The sequence below is a fragment of the Labrus mixtus genome, chromosome 3 (genome assembly GCF_963584025.1).
Source record: "Labrus mixtus chromosome 3, fLabMix1.1, whole genome shotgun sequence".
Classification (NCBI taxonomy): domain Eukaryota; kingdom Metazoa; phylum Chordata; class Actinopteri; order Labriformes; family Labridae; genus Labrus; species Labrus mixtus.
This window is the reverse complement of record NC_083614.1, coordinates 14,267,481-14,288,353: the sequence shown is the minus strand read 5'-3', so window position 1 is coordinate 14,288,353 and position 20,873 is coordinate 14,267,481. Positions and strand designations below refer to the sequence as shown.

Below are 20,873 nucleotides of genomic sequence, written 5' to 3'. Positions count from 1 at the left end.
CGCGTAAACATCGTTTACGATAGTTTCTTCCCAACTGAAGAGCTAAATACAACACAAAACTCTCCCTTGCTTTGTTCTATCCTTTGTTTGTTTTATTGTTAATTCTGAACTCTGCATTTACACTTTGCATAATGTTTCAATTGTTATTTTTGTCTCACAAGCAAAACAGCGTCCTTCTCTTAGACGCTTGTATTTCCACTGCGCATGCGTTAAATGTCATGCAGAATAACAATAATAGCATGGAAATAAATGTATGACAAAAAATGTTTAAATCAGTCGGCATAATACGCTTAAATATAAATTCCTGGTTGTGTGTATAGCGCACTCAGTACGTGTGTTAAATGTGTGTGTGTCGTTCGCAGTTCCGGTGTCTCAGACGACTGTTTCCATTGGCTGCAGTAAAGCAGTGAACTATCTTGACCGTCAGGTTTTCACTGCTGTCTGTCTGCCAGTGCTGTGCTGTACTGGTGATGCCAAGATGGCTGCAAGCAACTATTTCGGCTTCACACATGGTGCCGGCCCGCAGTACAGGTAATTCCGGTGTTGTGGGTTGATGTCAGCGTGTGTTATGGGGGCATATATATCAGTCGCTGGTGTAATGTGGTAGAGATTAAGTCACTGGAGCGGTGTCACTGCGTAGCGGGTTAGCTTGTCCCGCTAGTTCTTTCAGCTAACGTTAGCTAGCTGAGCTTTGCAGGCCAACGCTGATTGACATTAGGTTACCCCGGTACGGTCAAAAGGCTGATATTACCGGGTCTTACGGTAAGAATAAACAAACAACAAATGTTAGTGTTTGAAAGTGTCATGCTGCTGGTTTGGACTGTCTGGGTGCAGCTGTTGTGGGTGAGATTGCAGCCGGTGTTTAGGATTAATGGTCATGATCAAGCTTTACTGAAGGTCCAGTGTCTCTCAATTAGTGCTTCTGCATGTTTAATAACCTGATGCTACCACAAGAGAAGCCTACCAACATGCTTTTATGAAGGAAGAGAATAATAATAACTCTGGTCACCTTGTACAATCTTGCAAAGGTTGGTGTTTTTGTCAATGGTGTGTGACAGACAGGTAAACCATAAAACATTTTATCAGATATAATTAACATTTCTTTTAAGCTTAATGAGCACTATTGTAGTTAATGAAGTCTGAAAGGTTTCCGCTTTTGTGAGTTGTTGTTTTGGTATGTTGGCAATCATTCAAACCAGCAATCCTGACAAACAGGACTGGTCTGTTTCCTCTACACCACATATTCCTTCATGTATATCTCTGTGCATGTTTCACCCAGTTTCACCAAAGTCTATTCTTCTAATGATTTGAATTAGTCTCAGGCAGGCAAAAAAAATAAAATAATTCAACACAGTCAAATAAGTTAATGATATTAATAATAACTTTATTTATAAAGCGCTTTAAATCAAAGTGCTGTACAAAGCAATACAGTTAAAATACAGGAAAAAACATACAGAGAAATCATGACTCATACTCAACAGTAAACAGATGGGTCTTTAACTTTAAAAACCTCAACAGAACAAGCCTGCCTAATGTCCAGAGGTAAACTGTTCCAAAGTGTCGGTGCACGGAAAGGTCTTTCTGACCTTTGGGACACTCAGAAGACCCGTATTTTATATTATGTATATATATATATATATTAAGCTACATTCAGTACAGATTGGGTTTTCGCGGTGTCATATGATGCTGACTATAAGCAGGATCACTTCATGGTGGAGGACAAGGGCAACCGACCTCCACTTGCAGCAAATCCAGTGCAGCAAATCCAAAAAAACGTGCTTAATTCAAAAGCAGATGCAAAAGTCCAAAACAAATGCTATGACGGAAATGTGCTGTAAATGAAGGAATGTGCTTCAAAAAGCAGAAATAACAGCATTAACATCAAACACGCTGCTGCTAATACTTAAGTAGTACACAATGAAAAATAAATCTACTCAGAAAACATCGGCATTAAGTGAAATACTTCAATGAAAGTGCTCCAAGCACTCCGTTGAACAGTTTATTATTGAAGTGGGAGACGAGTGGGAAGACGCTTCTACTACCAAAGTCTATACTTCTTCTGATATGAAGTTATCTTAATCCTTAAATCCTGATTGAAAAAAAAATCGACATTGTCAAATTAGTCAGTGATTTGGTACATACAGTACAGAGACGTTTCATTGTCATGATGCTCACTTTTAACAGGATTACCTACGGTGGCTGACGAGGGTAACCCACCTGCAACAGCAGAGAGGACATACATACAGGAATAACGTTCAGCAAATTCAGTGTAACAGTTTATAACAAATTAGTTTTATATAGTGCTTTTCTAGAAACTCAAAGATGCTTTGACAAGGGAAAAAACAACTTCAATATCACTTCTATAGTACACATAGATGACAGAAATACCCAGATATTTAATTACAGTACCTTTTGATATTTTTTTAATAATGTGTAAATTTATTTTGTATTGGTTAAGAACAAACTGACCTCAAAATGTGTTTAACCAACATTGTTTAGTCAAGTGGGCCTTTGTTCACCGCAAATCCCGGTATGGTGGTATCCACAGCGTCTCCTCATGAGATGGGCTTCATTCATTACATTGGACATAATCGATTTCAGGATTTTCTGAATCCATATTGAATTGGGATAAAAAAAAATATTTTAATGCATTGATGAATCGATGTATTGATATTAAAAACTTGATATCCAGTATTGCATAGCCCCAATATGATTCATTCACAGGGCATGACAAATAAAACCTAGTGACGCTACGAATCCCTTCACTTCAACTTTCAAATTTGTTGTTATGAGACTATGATTTCATCAACTATTGGATGGATTAGCAGTGAAATTTAGTAGATGGTAAAACTAGTCATGTCTTGCTTATTATTGAGTGCTTACTTTGGCATTTCCCTGACTTTTTAAGCTGTCAAACATTAGCATTTAGTTAAAGCACATCTCTAATTTATTGAAATATTACAGAGCCACTATGGTAGTTTTTGTTTGAAATTACAGAATTTTAATATCAGGATCAATCAGAAAGGACACTGGATTCTTGTTGAAGTAGGGTAGAGCAGTAAAGACTTTTGGTTTGTTTTTGACTTTTATTAATGTGAATTGATTTACCCAAAGTAAAGACTCAGGAAGTCCCCACACACAAGACATCTGACTTCTCTAAAGTTTAATGTTGTTCATGAAGTTCCTATGACAGCAGTTCTAAAGTTTACCTTCTTGTTTCACTTAACTTCTTCTCCTCTCTTCTTCATCAGTACTCAGCCTCCCCCGGCCTATTCCCATCCCTCCACAGCCAGTTACAGCGTCCAGCAGGCTCCGGCTGTTGCTCATGCTGTGACTGCCTCCTACTCTCCAGCTCCTGTCCAGGCAGCCAGGCCTGTGGTCTCTGCCCCTTACCCTGCCTATCAGAGCCACCAGGCCCCCCCGGATTATGCCTACAGGCAGCCAGACCCCCCCGCACCACCGCAGCCAACCACCACCCCACAGACGTACCAGGTATACTCGGACACGGTCAGTCTGCTTTCTGATTTTTTATTCTCGTCTTGCATGATTTGGTTGTTTTGGATTTAATGTATGTTGTTTTGAGTCATTTAATACTCAAGATTCTTAGCCAAAAAAAAAACAAGCAGACAACAAGGCCTGCCCCTTTTCCACCAGCTTTCAAAAACATTGTGTAATTTTTCCCTAAACAAGCACAGCACATGTCACTCCACTGTTCATCTCCCTCCACTGGCTACCAGTTACTGCTTGCATCAAATTTAAAACCCTGCTGCTCGCTTACAAAGCCTAAACTAACTCATCCAGGTCTACACTCCCTCCCGCCCACCACGTTCTGCCAATGTAAGGCATCTGATCCAACCTTCACAACAGCTCCCTACGTCTCTCACTCTTCTCCTCTCTCACCCTTGATAGTGGAACAAACTACCAAACTCCACTCAACCTGTAGAGTACCTTTGCACCTTTAAGAAAAAAAGCTGATGCTTGATGATGACGATATGTTTTTTGTGCTGATTAGAACTGTCAAGAGCAGCTGTCGATGTTGTTGATGATGATATATTAACTTTGATGAAAAAACAAACAACTGTACTTTGCCTCTGTGCAGTGCGTGTCAGCGCCGTGTGTCCGATCAGACGTAAGCTGTTCATTTGCACTTACTGACGTTGTTTCCTCCTCTCTAGATCTTGCTTGTGTACTTGCACTCTGATGTATGTCGCTTTGGACAAAAGCGTCTGCTAAATGAATCGTAGAATTGTAGAAACAACAATGTTTTCCATCTTATGTAAATGATGCTATCAGATCAGACACAGTGGCTATAATGAAAACTATGTTTCTTTACCACTGTTTACCAATGCTTCTAACACCAGCAGGACAACTACAGCTATGGGCGCCCTGCAGCTGTCACTACCTATGACAATAAACAGTACTACCAGACGAGTATAGCACCGGCTCAGAGGACACCCACAGAGAATTACTACCAGACAGGTGAGTTCGTTTATTGTTACTCTAATGACTTTATGTCAGGGCTAAGTCATGAAGGATTTTACATATCAAGTTTGTCTTCAAGTCTTGGGGAGTGCTGCTTCACAGGGGCCTATTTAAAATCTGATAACTTGCCGTGAGTGATGTCACGAGGCGGCATCCTTATGTCTACTTGAGGCTATTAGTTTGAGACTACATTATCAGCCGCTACTAGCATAAGACACCAAATATCTCTGACCCATGGATTGTTTATAAGAAGTGAGCGTAACCTCTTGGTTTCAGATGTGAAGCCCACACAGAACTGTTTTAAAGCTGCATTCTTTCTCATGGCCAGCAGGAGGCGACTGCAATGGGTCTGAAGCAGATTAAAAGACTTAATCGGTATATTATATAGTGGCGAAACAAGGCATGGATCATTTGTGTTGCTTTTGTCCCCTTTTTTAGTCGTCTCTGCTCGAATTCAAACTGTGAGAGTGTCTTAAGAAGTCGTGTGTCCATGTTTCTGCTTAATCATGACTCATCTCTCTCTACCCACAATGTTGTGTTTCAGTAGGGGTAAAGAGTGCTTACAGTCCAGCTCCTTCCACTGTGTACAACCAACCTCCTCCTCCCCAGAGGCAGGTAACAGCACTTAAACCTCTGGTTCCCTCCAGCCCTGTTTCCACCAGCTATAACATCTACCCAGTGTCCACCAGTGTCCAGCAGCCTCCCACACCCATTTCATCATACACCCTTGGATCCTCCTTTGGATCCACTGTTTCTGCCACCACCTATTCAGGTAATGTTTGTTAAGACAAAAGATAAAATGGATTACTAGTCATCAAAAAAATAAAAAAAATTTGTGACCAATATGCTTACTATACAAACTATATTAGATACTGTATGTGTTTATAGAGGTGTCATGTGACTGGCACAAAAGATCAGGAAAGTGGTTGCCACCATTGATCAATCTGTGGAGCTACAGCAGAGGCTTGTTCAATGACAATCTCTTCAGAATGACACAGGTTTACATCACCTGACAAGCGCAGAAAAACGGAGATATTATGATCAACTGCAGGTTTTGAGCACTTGTAACCACTTATACCGCAGGGTTTTATTTGTCAAATGGGATACTTTAGAAGTACAACCCAGGCTTGTCTCCTCATCAGTTAGTGATTCCAATTGAACAACAACCTTCTTTTGTTAAAAAAAACAACAAAAAAACAAAACTGGTTAAAATATGTCGGAGGCAACTTAGACTGGCAATCTAATCTCTCTGTAGCGTGCAGCAGTAGGAAGCATTTCTTGCCCTATATTCTCCTGCAACGCTGCTTCAGTATAAGTAGACTTATGTATGAAATAATCTCAATTTTTGTTGCATAGTTACTTGCACACAGTAGTTGATGCATTACTTCTTTATATTGGTTGTGCTTAAGGTCCAAGGGTGGTACAAAATGTTTTTCTAAGAACTTGCTAACACGGTGGCTTACAGAGTTTGTAGGTTAACCACTAAAGCAGGCAGGGATACTTCTAACATGCACAGCAGAAGCTCTTTGAGTTAACTTCTATGAACTCTGAACTGGACAGTTCTTGCCCCTGGCATCATTTTATTTAGTTAGGATAAGGGTGAAGGAGTTTGCAGATTGATGCCTTACTGGAGTTAAATTTGGAGTTGCTTATTACTTGCTTGATGCTGTTTCAAAGACCATGTTAGGAATGTGCTTCTTGGTGCAGCTTATTGCCTCATGGCTGCTGGCTGTTTGAGTTTGACCCACATCTTATGTGCTCTCTCTCTTCTCTCTCTCTCCCTTAGGCATTAGCTACTCCACTTATGACTCAACTGGCTACACCTCCACCTCCACCCCCTCCTATTACCAGCCGGCCCAGCAGACTCTCACCCAGCCGCAGCCTCCACCTCAACAGCCACAGCAGCCACAACAGCCTCAACCCCAGCCCCCCATCCAGCTCCCACCCAAGCAGCTCACAAGCTCTTCCTGGAGCAATTCAGGCAGCAACATGGTGACAGCTCCAGCTGTGAACACCTACAAAAAGCCAATGTTTCACCAAAACAAGCTGCAGAAGCCTAAAGGGCCCCCTAAACAACCCCAGCTCCATTACTGTGACATTTGCAAGATCAGCTGTGCAGGCCCTCAGGTAGGATCATTTTATTTAGTTTCTAAAAGGCTTTTGATATAAAAGCTTTATTATGTTGTGAAGTAGAAAAAAGTCCACAGAAAATACAATATTAACCTTTAGGTGCAGAATACAACATTTTATTGTCAATGCAAACATTCAACATACTTGCATAGTTGGTTGACATTGTTAAGTATATGATATTGTCTGTTTGGATTTTATTTCATTGAGTCCCATCTCATCAGAAAAATAATGAAACGTAACACATTCATTAGTTTTTGGGAGTGTACTAACTGGTTTTCATTTACCACATTAGACGTATCGGGAGCACCTTGAGGGCCAGAAACATAAGAAAAAGGAGGCAGCTCTGAAATCTGGGGGTCAGGCGGGTCCAAGTAATGGTCCACGAGGAGTTCAGACTCAGTTACGCTGTGAGTTATGTGATGTCTCCTGCACCGGAGTGGACGCCTACGCCGCCCACATCCGTGGGGCCAAACACCAGAAGGTTAGTTCTGCTATGATCCTTTTATATTTAAAGGGATACTTCACCCATGGAAACATGAATCTGTATTGACATTGGGTCATATATGTTGTAGAAATGTGAAATACATTTTGAAGTTGGTGCCTTCTTGGCCGAGAAAAAGCAGAAAGTGTCTTTTTGGCTCATGTGGATGAAAGACACCAAATCCCAGAGTGCACAGCACCGCAGGCCACTCCCACTAAGGTCAGGTTTACAGACATATTTATTTCAACACATAAGGCCGTTTCCTCAACTGATGCCGAGATTTCTTCCTGAAGGAATTGGTATCTTGGAAATTCCTGGCAGAAAACAGACTCTATGTCTGTGTCCATAGGCAAACAGTGAGAGCACCGATACTACCAGTCCGCCCCGGTTCCTCGTCCTCACCGCAGCCGCCGACAGGCAGGCCTTATGTCTCGGCTGCTGGCGGCCAGGGCCCCTGCGGCCAGCGGCGGCAGCAGCCAAGACACAAGACCGGCCTGTCGGCAGCAGTCGTCTCGCCGCTGTATTTATATTTTTTCGCCATTATCAGCTTTCTCCATTGAGCCTGTTAGCATAGCTTCCAAGCAATATGGCAGACGTTTAGTTTCGATTCTGGGAGTGAGGTCCCACCCACTGATCTGTGATTGGTCTGTAGCTTCAGTGGTTTAAAATATGAGGAACTAGCGTTGTAGTTTCACACCGCTAACCGCAACAGCTTCCAATGACGCAAAATGACGATTTTTGCGTCATTTCCTTTTCAGACTTCAAAATACAAAGATTTCCCATCTCAGGGGGAAATGAGGGCGGGATGCACGGCCATTCAAAAATACTACCAGGTTTCTAATGATACAAAGCTTAATGCAAATGGGTGAAGTATCCCTTTAAGTGTTTCAATACTTATTTAAGAAAATACTGGCAGTCGTAGATGCTATTGTCGTAACATGATTTCTGTATTCGACAGGATTTTAGTGTCCTCATGTAATGTTCCTTCTGAGCTGTCAAGCCTTGGAACAAAATCCCACCCAAGAGATTTGTGGTGGGATTAAGTATCAGATGCCTTAAATGGTTGAGTCTGCTATTGTGTGTCTTCTTTAAACATGGAAAGGTGGTGAAACTTCACACCAAGCTGGGAAAACCTATACCTTCAACTGAGCCAGTGCTGGTGAATTCTGCTCCAGTTGTCACAACCTCGACAGCTGGCAAACCTCAAGTCTCCACGTCCACTCCTTCCTCTGTATCAACCACTACAACTCCCAGTGTGACCCCCAAACAGGTGGCTGTAAATACCACGACCAAAACAACAGCACCAGTCAGGAAACCAGCTCCATCCAAAATAACTGTCATTTGTAAGTCCACTCGTGTCTTTTCAGATGACAAGGCATGCTTTTTTTTACCCATATAGTATTAAATAACTGCTGTTCAATGACCCATCAGATGTAAATGTTGACATTAATGTACTACTTACCCACCCTGTATGTTTAAATTACAACGCAACTTATTTTTTAGTTAGGTTTGATTTACTTCAGACATACTGTATATCTTATGACAAAGTGTTTCTCCACCTTAGAAATAAGGTTCTGCTGAACAGTTGCAAGGTGAAAGGTTTACCCTGGTGCTAAACTTCAGTGATGTGCCGGTTTGTTTGAACAAGATTAAGTAGGCGCTGTTCATCCTCTACTTAGGTCATCACCAAATGGCAGACCCTGGTACAAATCCGCTCCCAGGTTTATTTTGATGAGCGCACTTACAGTGCAGCATATGATGCTTTTGATGTTAGTCTATTGTCAACGCCGCAGCTTTGCTTGCCTTTTCGGTTGTTGACTGCTTGCAGACACTCATATAATTAATGAGCTCCTTCAAAATATACGGTACTGGAACACTTGAATCAATCAATTGATGATTGAGGCTGGAGGATACAGTGTATCAGTTATTCTTAAATTAAAGCAATCTTATCTTAAAGAAACGGGAGGGGGGGACTGTTAAAATTGTATGCCTTTAAGTTAAAAATTAATGTTTTTTTGACAGTATTTATTTAAGTGCCTGAAAGATCTCTTCATCAACCTTTGGAATATGATACAAGAGAGAAATTACAAATACTTTTTGTTCTCTCTAATCTGTTTAATTGTGTCTGCCGTCTAGCCAATAAGCCTGCCAGCGCTCCTGTGGCTGCAGTGACGGCAGCACCAGCTGTGGTCGTTGTGGCTGCCAAGGTGGAGGAGCCCATGCAACAGTCAGCTCAGAAGTTAGAGCCTCAGAGTGACGACGAGGATGGTGACAGAGCTGGCCAGGGAGACATCCAGCCAGTGGGACACGACTATGTAGAGGAGGTAAGAAAAAAAAAAAGGGTGTCATATAAATTGATACATAGACAAATTAATTACTATAACTACAGTATCAGAGGAATGTAGCTTAATAAGCAGATACAAATACTTGTTGCACATTATGATTTAATAATGGTTGAGTTAATCATACAGGGCTTTCACAGTTGCAGAAAATTCATTAGTTCATTACTATAGAAACATTTTGTTTGATCGTTACATGCTTTGTTTAGGGGTTTCCTTTTTTTAAAAATGAGTCTACAACTGTGTCTTTATAGTATCACAGCTGATATTTTAAAGACGTTTGTGCAAAGTTCTTTAAATGAATACAGTCCTGTAGTTTGTAAAGCATTTTCCTCACAGAAGCTTGGTCTCTTACATTTTTAAAAACACATGTATACTGTATTTCCATTTGACCCAGTGGACTAGTTTTGATCAAGATTTTATTTATTTATTATTCAAGTATCAAGAATAATTCTGACAAGGACTAAATTGTAGTCATTTATTAAGTATTCTGTATTTATAGTTAGAGTATGAGATCATTTATGTTGTGTTAGTTGTCTGTATCTGAACAGTCTGTGTGTCTCAGGTTCGTAATGATGATGGCAAGGTGATCCGCTTCCACTGTAAACTGTGTGAGTGCAGCTTCAACGACCCCAACGCTAAAGACATGCACCTGAAAGGAAGGAGGCACCGACTGCAGTACAAAGTAAGAGAGTAGAAACATCAGTGGTGCATATTTTTAAAGATTTTGTATTTTAAAAAGCAACAAATGTCCGACTGTGTTCTTGTCCACAGTATCATTCAAATAGTATAGACATACACAAAGGTTGCTCTGCCTTTTCTCAGCACACATTCTGTGTTTTTGCTAATTAAGTGAAACACACAAACCAGGTGTCCTCAGTTACATATGTATATCTTTTTTTCAAATGATTACACTTGATTCAACTATTTATTTACCAGAGTTCACACATGCTTACAATTTAACCAAAGCTCACAAAATATATTTTTAACAGCTACATTCAGACAGTAAATCATGTTGTCAATTAAAGGATAGAAGTGTGTTATTGACCTTATGATGCACAAAGTTTACAGTGAAGGAGATTGTCTTAAGGGGCCCTGCAATGTTAAACTAGGTGTTAAACTCTGCAGCCCTTAAGAGCTGTGTATGGAAGCACTGGGGTGAGAACTCAGATGCTCACAGCAAAGTGATTTACAGCCCAATCAATGATATCCCACCACTCTACTGATCAGCAGAATGCAGCAATATGCCGATTTATTCTGTCATTTACCAGCAAAGCCAGGAAGTCTTTTTTAATTGCAAGCTAGTTAACATAGATTTTAAAAAATCATGAAAAATTCTTTAAAAAATTGCTTTGTAGGGGCGCAGATGGCCTAGTGGTCAGGTCTTGCCCCATGTACAGAGGCAAAAGTCCTGCAAGCAGGAAGCCCAGGTTCAAGTTCAAGTCTACTGTATCCACTGTCTTATAGATAAGGCATAAAGCCCCCTAAAATAATTATTGTAAAAAAAATTGCTTTGTGGCAATTTTACGAGGAAGGACATTGAATGAGAAAACAGTAGCTGAGAGAATGACTGGCTTGTCCCTGAAGGTTGTCATTTTTTGAGTTTGTAAATTGATCTGTTTATTGTCTTTTTAATGTCGTCATAAGGGGTAAATATACTAACTTTGAATTGATGAAAGCCAAGATCTAAAGGTCATACTTTTTTTTAACCAGATTGGAAATTGCCTGAGAATCAGCAGGTTCATATGTGAACTGACTTTCACTAAAGTCTTGCTAAATAACCCTGATATTTTTTTGTCTTTCTTTCTATGTCTCTTTAGAAGAAAGTAAACCCAGAGCTACCTGTGGAAATTAAGCCCAGTAACCGAGCGAGGAAGCTGCAGGAGAGCAAGCTGAAGAAGCAGAAGCAGAAAGCAGTGCTGAAGAGGCAGAGAGACGACGAGCAGCGCTGGCACATTGAGATGAGGTTAGACTCATGGTAAAAGTTATTAAACTACGTTTTATGTCAAGGTAATATTAGTAAAGAGGGAATCATAAAAACAGACTATCTGACTGTCTGCATGTACAGATGGATGTTCAAGGAAATTCATGCCTCATTTAAAAGGCTCCTTTCCTTTTTTCCTACCTTTTTCTGACCCCGCTCCATCACAAGGGCTCTTCCATCAACAACAATATACATTCTCTCAACAGCCTGAGGAAATTCATATGAATTGAGTCACTTGAGGATTTTATCATGGAATCTGCACAGACATATTTAAGGCCCCTGATGTAAATTTCTACATGTTCATGATATTTTTCACCCTCAGGTCCTCTAATTGAACTTTTGTGTTACAAGTAGTAATGCAATTCTTGGTAACACTGGATTCAACTCAGCTTTTGACACAGAGCCTACGGATGATAATAATAATAATTTTCTATGATCAAAGGTAGATTAGAGTAAATGTTTTTGTCATTTGCTCTTTAATGAAGTAATGTGTACTTTTAATGACAGCCATAACATTTCCCTGTGGAACTAAATGACTTGATGTAAAAGATGAAGCCTCCCCTTCTCCTGCAGGAGATATGAGGAGGATATGTACTGGAGGAGGATGGAGGAGGAGCAGATGTACTGGGGGGAGCAGAGACGCAGGATGGCACCTCCACCGCTGATGAGCCGGCCTGGTATGCCGGTGCCCCCTCTACTGGTGAGCCATGCAGCTGCAGTGTTTGATATGTTTAGAATCCTGAAAGACATTGAAAGTCACTTTAACAAATCATTTGTTCCCACTTTTCCCTGAAGACATGTGTGCGTCGACCAGACTCTCCTGATGACCGTCACATCATGGCTAAACATTCAACCATTTACCCCGTGGAGGACGAGCTGCAGGCTGTTCAGAGGATCGTCTCTCACTCTGAAAGAGCACTTAAACTGGTGTCAGACTCCCTGCTGGATAAGGAGACACCAGTTGTTGCCCCTGCTGCCGCCACTGAAGGAGGAGATGAAAAAGGGTAAAGAGTGCAATTGAGCAGAAAATTCACATTTTCATCAAGGAATGCTGGAAAATACAAGTTAGTTGAAGCTTTAGGATAACTTGAGCTGCACTTAAAATCAGGACACATTATACAGACAACGTACATGTAATGGAAACTGAAACCATTATTGAAGGCAAACAGGTAACACCTTAAAGAAGCCTTTTCAAGTGTTTTTCTTTGGAGGTGCTGTGGTTTTCAGCTGAAAAGCTCTGGTTGTGTCATGTTGCTATGTTCGTACATATCCTCAGAGGTTTCCTTTTTCTCCTCTAAAGCACATAAGAGGTGATGGAGCTGCATGTTTATGAAATCATCACAATTAGTGGTTAAAGAAACACGTTTGCAGAGTACTATGATTTATTTTTCTTTGTTGTGAGTGACAGTCAAGAGTATCTTAATCAAAAGAGAACATTTTCAACTCCCCCAAAAAAACAAAAAAAAACTAAAACATGTTGTATGGACTTGACGCTCTGTCTAACTACTGGTGCTCTGGAGTGTAAAAACATGATGCAAGAAAATGAAGCATGTCTGTGGAAAACACACTTTTAATTCTGTTTGTCAACCAAACGCTTTATCCTATGAAAAGGCAAATGATCACATATCAGTTGTAGAATATTCACCTAGTCGCCTCAACAGGCACTCAAATATTAGGCAGACTGTAAAATCAGTCCTTCATGTCTTTAATTTGGCCTCTTCCCTCTTGACAGTTTAGAGAACTCAGCACGGCTGCTTAAAGGCGTGATGCGGGTGGGAATTCTGGCCAAAGGCCTCCTGCTCCGCGGGGACAGAAACGTTGAGCTTATCCTGCTGACTGCCAAGAAACCCACCATCTCTTTACTGAAGAACATCGCAAAACAGCTGCCCAATGAGCTTGAGGTAAGAAAACCTCCCCCGTTACAAACTGTTGATTTAAGGCATTGGTTGAGGTTGAGGGGTGGAAGAATAAAGGTAAACTGCGATCACAACACGTTATGTTTTATCTTAAACTATTAGAGGATTTCCTGGCGATTGGATCTTAAAGTGTCAATATAACCCAATACAAGGAGAAACACCTTTCTTTGCTAGTTTAGGCATTAAACTGTTTTTGTAAAATATCATCATTGCAGCTGCTGTAGATTTGTTTTTAAGTAAATCATTTTTTATCTGCTGCTTTATGATTTGTGTCACAAGATCCAGATAAGAACTTTCCCCTCTGACGCTAAACAACCCAAATACCAAACCAGAAAACTCCCCTGCCAAATCACATGACATCCTCAAAAAGCAGCTCATTTGTCTTTAGTGACCATGAACGTCTGTCCTCCACAGCCAGACACACTTCTTAAAGATATGGTGGGACCTAGAGACAAAACACTGCTAGCATTTAAGGCCAACAAAAGGTTGTGATGTGTTGTGATTCCTAACTCTTCCTCCCTCCAGCATTAGCTGTAATGAATGTTTGATTAAAGGTGCTTTTGACTGATCTTTAGATTCACTGCCTGGTTATGACACCTGAATCCTACAGAGTGAGATGGGGCTCCTCTTCCTTAACTGCCCCTTTACTTCCTAGATATCACAATTAATAAGACATAATGCATTATGGAGAAATATATATTCATGTTAATGTCACGACCCCATTTGAATTAGAGAAATAAATTGCACAACCAAAAGATTTTAAAAAAAAAGAACAGTATTGCCCCCACTTCCTTGTCATACAAGGCTAGTCTTTGCCCACACACCCTCCTCCTCTGTAGTGAGTAATCCCAAGTGTCCTTTTAACTGGCAGACTTTTTCTGAAGATCAGTATGAGGTGCAGGCTCACCCCGAGGAGGCGAACATCGTGATATTTTCAAGCAAGGAGCCCAAAATGCAGGTGACCATTTCTCTCACCTCGCCGCTGATGAGGGAGGACACTGCTGCTGAGAAGGACAAGCAGGCAGGAGGAAAATCGGCTGAGAAAGGTTAGAGAAGCCAAAGCTTTCAGTACCAGACAACAAAATGTAAGCAATGTGTCTAATACACCTATATATACATATATAGATATATATATATACCCTTTGCTCCGCCCTTCCACTCAGTTACAGCCTAAATTTTAGGCCGAAAAGCTTCAAAATGAGACGTGGGACTTTTAACCAAGCCCACTCTAAAGTTTTTTTTTTTTCTTTAAGCCCTGAAATAAAACTTAACACGCATTCATTTGTCCCACTCCTTTCATTTCCCCCATTTCCTGCACTCACAATAGTCCCCAATTTCTTTATTTCTGTTACCACAACATGGGAACCAAAAGCCGGGCTCTCCGACCTTTCTGTGCCATGAGGGTGTGTGTTTATCTGGTGAACACATGCTCAGATCAAACCTTTGAGAAGCTTTGAGAATAAACTGAAGTGATAATCAGTGTTCAGATAATGCCCAGGGATGAACCTGCTTCAAATGGTGTCAGTTTCTGCTTCTTTATTAGACCGTTGAGAAAAGTTTTTTTTAAATGTGTGGCCATGAAACCTGCGAGGGGATTTTGAGGTCCAGAGACTTCCATTCCCTCGTTTGTCATCCCTGCATCATTTGTGGCATTATCAGTGATAAGGTGTTGGAGTGTCATTTTATTGCCTCACAATGATCTGTTTTTTTTTAAAGAATAAGATCCCCAGTCATGACTTCCCCTGCCATGTACCAGTCAAGATCATTGTATGTTGCAAGCACTCCTCTGCCTGCTCCAATAACTGTTCGTATTTTAATGTGTTTTTCACATTTGGAAAACATGTTAGAAATGTTTTCTGTGGCCTTTGTGTTTTATTTTTTCAAATTTTGTTTGGGTTTGTTGATCAATTCCCCTAATTCTGTATCAGCAGACCTAGGCAAGCCAGTGGCTAACCTGAAGACCACACTTGTTCACATACCACTAAGAACAGAGCATTTAAAGAACCAGGCTGCCCATTTTTGTTCACCTTTTCCAGAGACGGAAACCCTGTTCCTCTCCATCATCTGAGGGACTCGGGTGCTTCCAGCTCTAAGAGGCATGATAAATATGGGTATTTGATTCTCAGTGGTATGGTAGTGTAGACTTCACAATATGGCTTTGTTTTTCTCATGTATTTGCCGTGTAAGAAAGCTAACGTCATCTGTTGTTGCTACAGCTCTAGTGAACAAAGAAGTGTGGAAAGCCCCAGGGCTGATCTGGTGAAATATGAGCTCATCGCAGTCATGAGTGACCACGTTGATGTTTATGACAAACCTGTCATTTGTCATCTTTGTAAATGTGTCTTACATCTTTTTCAGTTACTGAATATCTGAATCCAACAAAAAAAGGAGCAATATGTGCTTTTTTGTTCTTTACAAAATAACTTTTTATTCTCTCTAACGGAGTACATCTTAAGCTTTTGTCTTCTTCTTTAAGAGACTTTATTGCGCTTCACTTGGTTTGCATTTGAAACTTTATATTTGATTTGCTTGGCATGTTTCCTTAGTTCCTGATGAGAAAAGAAACCATTATCTATTAATTCAAAGTAGAATTGATGGAAATAATCATGCTAATGATTGAGACAAACCCGAAGGTATTTAGGCATAAAATATTTAAAAATTGTGGAAAAGTATGTTCTAGGATCTAAAACCTCCTTTTTTTTTGTCAGTCAAATGCAAAAGAGAGGAAATCCACAACACTCAGTTTGACTTTAAGCATATTCTAAATGTGAATAGCTTTACATTTTTACTGAATAAATGATACAACTTTTTAAAGTTTTTAATGCAAAGAGAAAGTGGACAAACGGTCTAAACATGGGTCCTGAACAGGGTAACTGTTAAAACATAGTTTAGAAATGTTTGGAGTGAAGAGCCTGAATACAGTAAGAGGAAGCATGTTTCACTGAGCCGGATTGAAGGAGGGTAGATATACTCATATTATGAAGGAGTAAGGAAAACAGACCATATGAAGAACAACCGTCATGAAAGATAAGGAGCCCCTTTTCCATCCATGCCACAAAAAATATAGGACAGTATTTTGATCTGTCTTGGATCTTTTAGAGGCAAAGAGAAAGTGTGCACACTTCTCCTTTTAAAAATTCAACGAGGTTCATAGCCTTTAATAAAAAAAAGTCTTTTCACCTCTCACAGCAGACATTCTGACTTGTCATTAAGGATTTATGAGCCCCCATTTCAGGCCTTAAAATAGACCATGAATGTTTCTCAGGGCCTTCATAGATGTAATAATGCTTTAAGTCACACATTAGGGAAATCTTGTTTGATAAGTCAAAAGGTTAGCTAATGTAAGTATTCTCGTGATGTTGCACAAATATGTATGTGGTTTATTCACTGTTCTGAACACCATGGATTTCCTTCTTGATTTTGCACTTTTCTTTGACTCTTAAATAAACACACAAGTGAATGTCATCTTTGTCCTCTCAGCACCTGTAAAAACATAAAAACACTCAGTTTTTCTTATTGAATGGTGAAATGTGTGGTCCCCTTCTGATGTTCCCCATAAACTAGAAGTGTGAAAGAAGCCGTACTATGTTAGGTTATAAGAGATAAACACCAGCATCCAGAGTTATAGAATTCCATCCCTGATTGGTTTCTCTACATAAACCACAAAACGTAAATGAATTGCTGTGATCTGATTTAGCATTAGTGGGACTGTAACTCATGAGCTAGTAAATGTTATCTCCACCAGGTGTGGCTGAGAAGGACCCTCCTGATCTTTTGAACAAGAGAAAATGTCTGGAGAACCTGGCAGCTCTCCGTCACGCCAAATGGTTTCAGGTAAGTGCATCGATATAACTTGAGCTCCTTCCTGTTTGTGACACCGCAGCAGAGGTTGTTCTGCAGAAAGAGGTACTTTTCCTCTTTTTGCGAACAGTCACAACCTGAGATGATTTAGTAGTCTTACCTTCTGTTTACCAGCATGAGGGCGAGCACATGTGTAACTAAGAACTTAAACAATGACTTGGCTGACAAACACGAAATGGAATGCAGCCTTTAACAAAGTTATTGGTAACAGTGTGCTTTCCAATTGTGACCTATCTACTATTAATTGATGCCGTGTTTGATAAAGGCTGCAGCTTGTTCTGTCATGTTGGGTTTGTCTTTCATTTAGTTGTTAGTTGTAAACACGGAGGAAGTCAGGTAACAGAAGCAGCTAATCATTAACCATCGCCATGATGAGAACATTGTTTTTGATTTAACATTTTGTATTAATCCCAATCTAAAACAAGAATTGATTTGAGTTATTTTGATGAAGGTAACTTTGAATAGCCACCTTGATACCACTCATGAGATAGATTGAATGTGAGACTTTTGTCACACGGACCGTCCATTCCACAGAAATGCCCTCTACATGATGTGTAATGTGGGTTTTTTTTGTTCTTCATTTCTGAAGGCTCGTGCCAACGGGCTGCAGTCATGTGTGATCATCATTCGAGTGCTGAGAGATTTATGTCAGCGCGTTCCCACCTGGGGGAAGCTGCCTGGCTGGGTGAGTTCTTTCAGCTGTCTATCACAACTCATTCACTTTTTATTTATTCTGGTGTAGTATATCTGATGAATTGTGACCTGCTGAGGGACTGCAGATGTAAACTAGCTCTAAGCTAACTCTTGTTACGATGCATCAAATGGCAACATTTATGTTTAATATTGTACATGGTCCCTTTTACAAATAAAGTTAAATAAATAAATCCTATGGCTAATGAGGTTTTATAAATTATCATGCCACATTTGCAAGGTTGTTGCCCTTCAAGTGGAACTTTAAACTTCTTTTGAGCGTGACTTTCTTTCAGTCAGCTCTATAAGACAAAAATACCATCAAAATTATATTTACAATCATTCATTACGTTTAAGTTTTTAAATCAACGCTTTATCGGTTTCTTGTATGAGAAGAAATCAGAACATTTGACCAGGAGTAACATGCCATCAAGACATCGGATGGTAGAGAGTGTTGTCTTCTGTTTCAGTGTGTGCTCTGTCTGTGTGTCTGCAGGCCATGGAGCTGCTGGTGGAGAAAGTGATCAGCAGTGCTACGGGCCCACTCAGTCCAGGAGAGGCCATGCGCAGAGTCCTGGAATGCATCTCCACAGGAATCTTGTTACCAGGTCAAATCTACATGTTTACAAGATGTGAAGTACAGTACTTTTCAGGATCTTTCCAGCTGATGAATGCCATGTGTCCATACGGAATTTGTATTACTTTGACGTCAATATTTGTTTTCTTTTACACTTTCTGATTTGTCAATTCAATAAAAACTTGTATGGAACTTGAATTAAACACCTTTTTCCTGCCTCTGATACAATAACTCCTTCATATCACTTGTGCTTTTTTAACATCTTTCTCCTCCCATCCCTTTAGATGGACCAGGGTTGACGGACCCCTGTGAGAAAGAGCAAACGGATGCTTTGGAAAGCATGATGCTTCAAGCCCGAGAGGACATAACTGCCAGCGCTCAGGTAAACATGCAGTGCACTTTAAGCCCTGGCTGCTGAAAATTGTAGCTTCTGAGTCCGTTATAAATGATGATACACTTTCATGCTGTGGTTGAAGACAGAAATGGAAAGGTTGAGCTGAGCTACTGTGTGCTAATGTTATTTCTGTAACCAACACTACAAACCCAAAATACACCTCCCTCTTGTTTCCTGTCTTTATTATTATTTGTCATGTTGAGGTGTAAAAGACAAAAAAGGATTCCTAACACTTCAAATGTCCATTTGTCTCTCCTGTTTGCTTTGATTTCAGCATGCTCTGCGGCTGCTCGCTTTCCGTCAGATCCACAAAGTTCTGGGCATGGAGTCACTGCCGGCGTCTAAGGCCAGCGCTCGAAACCGCAAACGTCGACGGGACGGCAGTGACACCGGCGAGGGGGAGGGGGAGGGAAAGAAAGACAAGAAGGAAGAAGCAGAAGATGCTTGACCTCTGCCTCCAGAGCAGATTAGTTTAGAGACTGGCAGAATGTCACATGTTTCAACTTTTCCTATCTTGAAAACAATCTTAACACGCAGCTATACACATATGACATATAACTGACTGTATACTGTAAGCTACATGTCTGCTGTTGAATATAGAGGAATCATGTGTCAGAGGAAGAGACTGAAGAGTAAGATTCTAGACTGCAAACCCCCTCCCCTGTATACGTATAGTAACTCCCTGCAGAAATAGCATCTTTAAAGAGTGCAGACAAAACTGGCTCAGTAAACAAATCTTAAAACAAACCGATTTGCACACTAACTACTGACCAGAGATCGTCATCGTGTTCTGTGGTTTTAAAGCCTTCAGTTAAATCAACAGCACCTTAAGCTTTGTTACCCAACTTTTCTCTTTGAAAAGTTTGAACCTGGCTGCTCTTCAGGCCACTTCAGTTCAACCATCACACAGTTGAGTCAGGACTCACTGAACTAACATTGGTGCATGAGATTTATACACTGAAATGTGTTTTTTTTTTTTTTTTTTAGTTGTTTATTTTTTTTAAATATGAGAGATGGTTCATGTTTTGAAACTGTGAGAGAGATCAGAGGAGACGGACTATTTAGGATTTACACACATAAAGTACTGTGATGTTTATAGTGCCTAAGATGACACATAAATGATACAATAGTGTGTTGCTGTGAGTGAACCTTTAAAAAAAAAAAGAAGCATTTCCTGAACTCTTCTTCGCTTCCACTACTAAAGTCGCCTGTATTAATGTTTCAACATTTTGCTTAATATATTTTGAAAACTTGAAGAAGATGAGTTGAAAAGAGAAAGCCAAAAGCCCTGCACCTAAAAAAAAAAAAAATTAAGGCAATGCTAAAATAACTTAATTTTAAACTTATCCCTTAAAAGACAACACTGTTATTTGTGGGAAACGGAGTTCACACTGGAGCGTAGATGTGTCTCTGAAGAGAGGGGTCTTATGTTGCACAGTTTGTAGCATGCTGATGGAATGAAGCACTTAAGAAATGACAATGTTACTGTATGCAGCCATACTTTTATCATTCAGATAATATAATGCCTAGTAATCTTTTTTTCTTCCAGAGTATGGCTAGCAGAAGAAAGAAGCTTTAGTTTGAATCATAAGACTGAATATCTACTGTCATGATCAAGTAGTCCTTTGACCTTCTTCCTTGTGCCTGCGTCATGTTTTTGTGTAACAAAGAATAAGAGGAACAATACTGAGTGAATATTGTCATGACCTTTATTATTACACAAAGATGTGGGTCAGCGAAGGGACTGATGCACAACTCTTTTGGCTTAAAAGTGAGACAGTTATTGTGCAGTTTTTTTTGTTGTTAGATTTTTCATTTACCGAGAGTATCATATATAAGTACTGCTTATTTTATTTCTGAAGTATGTTGCAAACTGTTGTGTATTTTTAAAAGGAAAAGTGAGAGCGTTGCTGTCCTATCATTTGAATGTCTTTGTAGTGTTGCCTACAGTTAAAAGGAGATATTAAAACCCTTTTAAGCCACTTTTTTTCTCTTGTCTGTGATCTGTCTGTGTCCCTG

At 40.1% G+C, this 20,873-nt stretch overlaps 1 protein-coding gene across 6 annotated transcripts; it reads left to right on the top strand.

Moving 5' to 3' along the window:
* The first annotated feature begins 375 nt into the window (after positions 1-375).
* Positions 376-20,836, top strand: zfr2 (zinc finger RNA binding protein 2). Of its 6 annotated transcripts, none has more exons than XM_061032804.1 (19): positions 376-531; positions 3,252-3,492; positions 4,365-4,479; positions 5,027-5,254; positions 6,269-6,609; positions 6,905-7,093; positions 8,196-8,436; positions 9,230-9,417; positions 9,998-10,117; positions 11,253-11,410; positions 11,990-12,116; positions 12,212-12,420; positions 13,149-13,317; positions 14,204-14,378; positions 17,078-17,166; positions 17,783-17,878; positions 18,380-18,491; positions 18,745-18,842; positions 19,129-20,836. In XM_061032804.1, exons 1-19 carry the CDS (start codon positions 479-481, stop codon positions 19,300-19,302), a joined length of 3,123 nt encoding a protein of 1,040 aa, XP_060888787.1. In that variant the 5' UTR covers positions 376-478; the 3' UTR covers positions 19,303-20,836. The 6 variants fall into 6 exon arrangements, with proteins under 6 accessions (XP_060888787.1, XP_060888777.1, XP_060888750.1 ...); XM_061032794.1 differs by having other exon boundaries at positions 4,362-4,479; XM_061032767.1 differs by having other exon boundaries at positions 3,252-3,507.
* Positions 20,837-20,873: the final 37 nt, after the last annotated feature.